The sequence below is a fragment of the Octopus bimaculoides genome, chromosome 13, assembly GCF_001194135.2.
Source record: "Octopus bimaculoides isolate UCB-OBI-ISO-001 chromosome 13, ASM119413v2, whole genome shotgun sequence".
Classification (NCBI taxonomy): domain Eukaryota; kingdom Metazoa; phylum Mollusca; class Cephalopoda; order Octopoda; family Octopodidae; genus Octopus; species Octopus bimaculoides.
This window is the reverse complement of record NC_068993.1, coordinates 8,971,396-8,978,986: the sequence shown is the minus strand read 5'-3', so window position 1 is coordinate 8,978,986 and position 7,591 is coordinate 8,971,396. Positions and strand designations below refer to the sequence as shown.

The 7,591-nt window shown below is 36.6% G+C and overlaps 2 protein-coding genes across 9 annotated transcripts in view; one reads left to right on the top strand and one right to left on the bottom strand.

Moving 5' to 3' along the window:
* The window catches only part of LOC106884192 (SWI/SNF-related matrix-associated actin-dependent regulator of chromatin subfamily A member 5), a 40,301-nt gene extending 36,229 nt beyond the window's left edge, over positions 1-4,072 (bottom strand). For all 7 annotated transcript variants that reach the window (XM_014935432.2, XM_052972317.1, XM_052972318.1 and 4 more), the window contains exon 1: positions 3,616-4,072. In XM_014935432.2, the coding sequence (XP_014790918.1) occupies positions 3,616-3,675 (60 nt within the window). In that variant the 5' untranslated portion in view covers positions 3,676-4,072. The remainder of the gene's footprint in view (positions 1-3,615) is intronic.
* Positions 4,073-5,372: 1,300 nt separating this feature from the next.
* Positions 5,373-7,591, top strand: part of LOC106884191 (uncharacterized) — a 10,739-nt gene continuing 8,520 nt past the window's right edge. The window contains exons 1-2 of one of the 2 annotated variants that reach the window (XM_014935428.2): positions 5,373-5,641; positions 6,826-7,040. In XM_014935428.2, coding sequence (XP_014790914.1) covers positions 6,826-7,040 — 215 coding nt within the window. In that variant the 5' untranslated portion in view covers positions 5,373-5,641. The remainder of the gene's footprint in view (positions 5,642-6,825; positions 7,041-7,591) is intronic. The other variant, XM_014935429.2, reaches the window with a different exon arrangement.

Here is a 7,591-nt window from a genome sequence, read left to right as displayed (position 1 = left end):
AACAAAAAGCTTGACAACTGGTGTTGGTGTGTTTAGTCCCTCGCAACTTAGCGGTTCGGCAGTGACTGATTATAAGAACCGAGCTATATATAACGAAGTTTCCTTTTAAACTTTACATAAGAAGTGCACCATGATGTCAAACTCATTGAGAACCGCTATTAAAAACACACACATTGTATGTGTCTGCATAGGTAAGGTAGAGGAAATGCAGAAAGTCTAATTGAAACCGGTTTTTATATATATAAAAAAAGAAGGCCCGAATACATTGAAGCAATGCCGACAGCAAAAAAGAAAGGAAAGAACGTAGACTGACAAAGGGATAAAAAATGCTGACACGGTGTCCTCGACAACTGAAGCAGCTTAATGCGAAGCTAGTGAGCTATCTCACATTTTCTTCTTTTCTGCAATGGACGGGCAACTTTGTGTCTGGGTACAAACTTTTTATAAAGAAGTTAAGCGGTGAGCTGGCAGAATCGTTAGCATACCAGGTAAAATGCTTAGAGGCAATTCATCGAACTTTTACATTCTGTGTTCAAATTCCGCCGAGATCGACTTTCATTTTCGCTTAAAAATTGCTGGCCTTCAGCAAAAAAAAAAAAAATTTGAGCATCGAACCGATGAATTCAACTCTAGCCGAGGCCAATCGTCCATCCTTCGAACTGTGTCCACCTTAAACCTTTAAAATGCACTATAGATGTGGATATAATTGCAATAGAATAGTGCACCCTATCCTCAAAAGACAGTTTAAAAAAAAAAAGCAAAGAAAACAGTCTAAAACACGGGTTTGTTAGATAGAGGGGGGGAAAGTTTTAAGACAGATTGCATTTAACGATGTGCTTATCAAAGATTATTGGGTGGACTTTGGGATTAGACATCGAAGTATGTATGTGTGTATATATATATATATGTGTGTGTGTGTGTGTGTGCACAGAAAAAGCTGTATTAGTGATAATATTTCATGTGTTTATAGTTGACAACACGTGCTGTCTCATGCACACGGAAACTGGCGAACGAATCTTGACAAGGCGATGACACATCTGAGACTAAAAACGATTGAATGCCGGAGTAGGCAAAGTAAACTGTAAAAGAACGAAATGGAAAATTCCGAAGTATTTCGTCCTTTGACAAATCCACTTCCCAATCATTATCATTTAATGTCCCACTCTTGACCTTATTTCTTTTTAATGACAAGGTATTTAATCTTTTGTATTGTAAGCCTGTTATATCAAATATTATTCATTTCAGATTATATCTCATAGGGTCTGAACTCAAAAAATGTAGAGACGAAAATAAAAGCATTTTTATTTAATCCGGTATCCTACAGTTTCGACGAAGTCTCCTTACTGATCCTTATTACTACTATCTAACAACACGGATTTCTCGTCCTGTCGGAAACAGTAGCCAAATCTCCCTCAAGTCACACGCCTAAATAGGAAAAAAAAAACGTGGTGGTCACGGCTCGAGTGTTTTTAGGTACTCATGATCATGAGTACCATCGGGGTGCTGGCACTCATGAAGAAGAGTGGACCCGCGTCTTCTTCATGAGTACCGTGTCCGTGTTTTTTAACCATAGATCTGTTAGATCAGAGCTGACTCGAGGCTAAATAACAGGTAAACCGCAGATCATTTCCATAGAATATTTTAAAGTTTAGTTTGAAAGGAGAGCGGCGGCGCGCGCTACCTTTAGCGGTACAAGTGAACTGGGTTTAAGAGGTCACCAAGTGATTAAAAACTTCTACCAAATTAACACTTAAAGATAATATTAGACAAGAAAGAGCTTGTCTGTCTTTACATTCTGAATTCAAATTCTGCCGAGGTCGACTTTGCTTTTCATCCTTTCGGGGTCGATAAATTAAGTACCAGTTGCATACTGGGTCGATCTAATCGACTGCCCCCCACCTCACCAAATATTTCGGGCCTCGTGTCTTGAGTAGAAAAGAATATTAGACAAGAAAACGTCAAATGTACAGAGGTATATATGTGTGTAGGGGAAGCTAGATTGTGTGGCGTTGATGCTTTTCCGAGGAATTATTAACCAAATTCAGGAGGAATGGTACCGTTTATTCGAAAAGAAAACAGCAGCATGTCAGTTACTCTATTAAAATAATTACCATTAATAGTTAGATGTTTTCTAGCGCGTAAGGAAATTATAGCATCTATTTATAAATTGCTAGTATTTATTTTAGGAAATCCGAAAGGGCAGACTAAAATCTTGAGAGAAACAATTAGAAATGGAATTTTTATAAACACAAATTAATGAGTGAACGCGGGAGCCTCTATGCGGTCATCGGTCTGTTAGAAATAGCAGCTAAGCTTCGCTTAAATTACTTCCGGAACACATTGGATAATATCGTCCTAGGTACATAATACACGAGAGAAGATCGGGATAAGCCGTGTCTAGAATAAGATTATTAAAAAAAAAATCCAGTTAAGAAGAAGGATAATTGCGTCCGCGAGACAAAAAAGAAATGATTTGCAGTAATGTAGCTCCCAGGACAACTTTGCCTTTCACTGATTTTAATAAGGAGCAGGGAGGACTGGATCCTCTCCCATAATTTGTGAGCTTGTCTCTGTTAGAATAGAAATCTTTCAGGCATTTAATTAGTTCAAAACTAGCCGCAATACGAAGAACTGGAAGAGTCAGTTGCTAATCGATAATAAGCCTTTCCTAATAAATCCGTAATTCTTGCCTTTGTTATAAATCATTAGTATCGAAAGATCGCCTAATTATCTATATGGTATTAAACATCTATCACTTATGTGATAAAAAAATAAATTATATATAGATATTAGTATGTATAAACAAACCATTTTAGATTTTCTAATCGAGTAGAAAATTACAAAAATCAAACGAAATAATAACAAAGGAAGTAGGAGGTAAAGTTTCTTATAAATGAAAGATGTGGGGGAAGCGGCGGTGATGATGATAATGATGAGGGAGGGGTGATGGCGGTAATGATGATTCATATTTTGGATACCAGGATTATTAAGTAATCAAAAATAAGAACCAAAAAGAAATACTAATAATGTTGCCTTTATTAACCACTTTTGAGATATAAACGTCGGCAATTGTTTTTTTTGCAGTCGCATTATTACGATGTCTGAATAAGTCCATGCTTTTTTCTTAATAAAGATACGTATAAAAAGATGGTGAATAGGGGATACAAACTTATATATATATATAGATTACACATTCTTTGGTAATATATATGTGTGTATACCTATCTATCTATATACGTATTTATCTATGTGTATGTATATATAAATATATTTATCTTTGTGTATGTATATATAAATATATTTGTGTGTGTGTATATTTATGTCTGTGTATATATATATATATATATATATATATATATATATACAGTACCTAAGTATATTCATCTATGTGTATGTAAATATAAATATATCTATGTGTGTGTATGTATATATATATATATATTTATATGTATGTGTATATAAATATATACACACACACACGCCATTTTCCTTAAATCAGAGAAATACAACACATGGCGACAAGAATAAACCAAAAAATAACGAAAAACAAAATCAAATGAATAAATATATCAAAAACAGCGAGACCCCTTTTTATAGATTAAAAACCCAACTCACATCTTCGCCTTCTTCCATATTCTCCTCCTGGGGTATATTCTCCTGATCCGATTCCGACATGATTCCTGGAAGTTTAAAGCCAAAATATACGAAGGATCCTTTGTTAAAGACAACGCAGACTTTTTCCTTTTACGTCTTCCTTTTTTTTCCCGTGTTCTACGAAGTCTTTTGTCCTTGCCTGTCTTCTCAAATACCTTCTCTTTCGGCTCGATCTTTTCCCCCGTTGTCTCTGATGCTTTTCTTTCCACCGCGGTTGGCGGGTAATTTTGTTGATGCCGACTTCTGCCGACGACGACGAGAAGTTGCTTGTATATTGCTTGTTTATTGTTTTTTATTTAACTTTAAGAATTATTTTTTAATTATAACCAAATACATAAATGTTTATTAAGCAAACAAAAAGAAATTTAATAAAATGAATTTAAAATAATCATTAATAACCATTGTAAGTATCAAAGAAAAAAGCTAACGTCTCAACGAGACTTTATCTTTTAATTTCCGCACCACATCTTTAGTTTTTAAAATCGTCCCTAGGTGTCGCTCGGTCAATAATAAATAAATAAATGAAAAGTAAGGACGTTAACTGTTGACTAATAAAAGAAGAGTTGATGTCCTTGAATTAGATATTCTGTTACTGGACTGCGCCTATGCTTGGGCACACCCTTGAAGGTTTTAACTGAATGAATCATCCCAAATACTTATTTCCTTGCTCCTAAGCCTGGTGGGACTGAATCCGAAACCATGTGGTTCTGCCGACGACGAGAAGTTGCTTGTATTGTTTGTTTATTGTTTTTTTCCACTTTAAAAATTATTTTTAATTATAATAAAACATTTAAATGTTTATTAAGCAGATAAAAAGAAATTTAATAAAATAAATTTAGAATAATCATTAATTTGTAAGTATCAAAATCAAGCTAACGACTCAACGAGACTTTATCTTTTAATTTCCGCAAATGAATGAAAAGCAAGAACATTAACTGTTGACTAATAAAAGAAGAGTTGATGTTCTTGAATCAGACCCCGCTACTGATATTCAGTTACTGGACTGCGCCCATACTCGGGCACCCCTTGAAGGTTTTTATTGAATGAATCACCCCAAATACTTATTTCCTTGCCTCTAAGCCTGGTGGGACTGAATCCGGAACCATGTGGTTGTCACAATGACTCAATTGCGTTCCTAATGTCGCAAGGTGGGTGCGGGCCACTCCCTCAGAGCGGTTGACACCAGATGTATATCGTTTCATATATATCACCTCTTTGATGATATATAAAATGCAAACCTAATCCGTTAAATAAATCTCATGTAACTTAAATGTTCTTTTTGTTTTGTTTTGTTTTGTTTTTATAGGCGCAGGAGTGGCTGTGTGGTAAGTAGCTTGCCTACCAACCACATGGTCCCGGGTTCAGTCCCACTGCGTAGCACTTTGGGCAAATGTCTTCTACTATAGTCTCGGGCCGACCAAAGCCTTGTGAGTGGATTTGGTAGACGGAAATCTAATTATAAAAGATTTTTTCAACATCGATTGGCTCGATAGGTCTATCCAAGAAAAAATAGGAATCAAAGGGTATCATAAGTTAAAAAAAGAAAAAAGGTTGAAAAACACTGGTTTAATAGAATATTAAAATGTATAGTTTCTAAAGTTTAGATACTATGCATTTCAATATTCAATTATTCCCGTATTCTGTCTTACTTCGAATCATTCCTCTTATTCTGTCTTATCCCTGTGTTCTAGTATTCTGTTTTACCACAAATCATTCCTCGTATTCTATCTTATTCCTGTATTCCCGTATTCTATCATACCGCGAATTATTCCCCTTGTTTGTAAGTAACAATGCCGCGAATTCGAATTCCACAATGTTGGCCAAATGTTTATTTATCACACCATCATCAACAATAATAGACAGTTATTTAAGTGCGATGGGTGATGTGATGGAAGATCTGGACTCAGACCGCTCTTTAGCACGAAGATGACCATAAGGTTTCTATTTTGGTCGTTAAGAAGAGAGCTGAAAACTTCAAAACTCCAAGGTACGTACGAACATTTTTATGATGTTTTGAAATGCATCTTATAATACTTGTGAAACAATTGTTTTTCAACAGAAGATTAGCTCATACAGAAACGTAGAGATATCTTTCTCAACTGCGATAGTTATGGGAGAGGATCTTCATAGTTACCTGGTGATTTGAAATAACGGAAAAAGGTGTAATTTAAACGTTTTACCTGTACTATGTATCACATGATACACAACATATTTCCTTGACAAACATATATCATAAATGATACACATTCTCAAGTGTTTTTCTGCCACTAACGTAACTTGGGACTTATGAAAGAAGGGCTAACTATTTATTTATTCCTTTTTAAATTTTAAACGAACTTCAATTATATTTACAAATTGTCATTAAAAAAAAAATTAACATTAAACATTTATTTACCCGGGTACTTTCATCAAATTCTTCCAACTCTTTCTGTTAAAACTATTGAAACCATTTGTTGGGAATTTTTTTTTAATCACAGCAACTGGCCGCACACCACAAGGTTTAACGGAACCTACTGAAGCAAGCCAGCATGCTCGCCGCACTACCACGGGCCATGGCGCTGGGAAAGCCAAGCGCCCTCACAGGCATCACCTGACACGGCAGTGAAGCGAGCTGCCAACGTTGACAAGAACTTCGCGGTCGGTGACCCAGTCCCTCCGAACGTCTCAAACGCCACAGGTTGGAAGTGATAGTTCACTGTTAGGTCCCGATACTTCAGAGTTTTCTTCCATTTGGCTACGGAATCAGTGACCCTTTCATTAACTTCCGCATCCAGGATGTGGGAGAGAGCAAAGGAGTCGCAGACTATGGCGTCCCAATGATTACGTCAGAATTTAATGTTGGAAAAAAAACAAAAAACGATAGAATAAGTACCAGGTTTTAAAAAAAAATAACAAGTACTGGAATCAGTTCGTTTGACTAAAATTCTTCAAGGCCTTGCCCCAGCATGGCCATAGTCTAATTACTGAAACAAGTAAAAAAAAATAAAAATAAATAAAATTCAATGTTTATAAATGAAAATCTTTTTGCAAATTTATGGTCTTGTATCAGTTGTTAGAATCATTCTTACAGTGTTATATCTCATGTCAATCATGTGATATCCTACCTCTCACTGGGTAATATCTCATTTGCAATGTGTAAAATGTGACACTATGGTATATTCTTTCTTACAGATGTCATTTTATATAAAACCTCCTTCTGGAAATATTTCCCTGGAAAAGCTGGAGAAATTTTCTTTCAAACGCCTGGACTTTCTCATCCGAGTGCTGGGTGCTGGTGATGACTTCATGGCTTTGACTGATCTTGTCAAAGACTTGAGCCTAGTAGTTGACTCTGATTGCTTCATTGAAGGGACTAAGAAGGATCAAGTATCCCATTTTATTCTTAGGTAAGAATCTTTGAATCCTTATACAATTTCCTCCTTTGTGACTCTAAGTGTATCAGACTGTCTGTCACATATGTGTGTGTGTGTACACCTGTGTGTATACCTGTATACACATGTACATGCATAATATATAAACGTAGAATGCACCTGTGCCAGTGACACGTAAAGTGCACCCATGACACTCTTGGAGTGGTTGGCATTAGGAAGGGCATCCAACCATAGAAACCAAGCCAAATCAGAGTGGAGTGGTGCCTGGTGCAGCCCTCCGGCTTGCCAGTTCCAGTCAAACCGTCTGATCCATTCCAGCATGGAAAGCAGATGCTAAATGATGAAGATGATGATTGATATATATATATATATATATCAGGAAGACCTGGGCTGAGGTGGTGAGGCAAGACCTTCGTACATTGGGCCTCACCGAGGCGATGACTACGGACCGAGACCTTTGGAAATGGGCTGTGCGTGAGAAGACCCGGCAAGCCAAGTAAGATCGTTGCCAGTGCCCCTGGACTGGTTCTTGTGCGGGTGGCACATGAGATGCACCATTTTGAGCG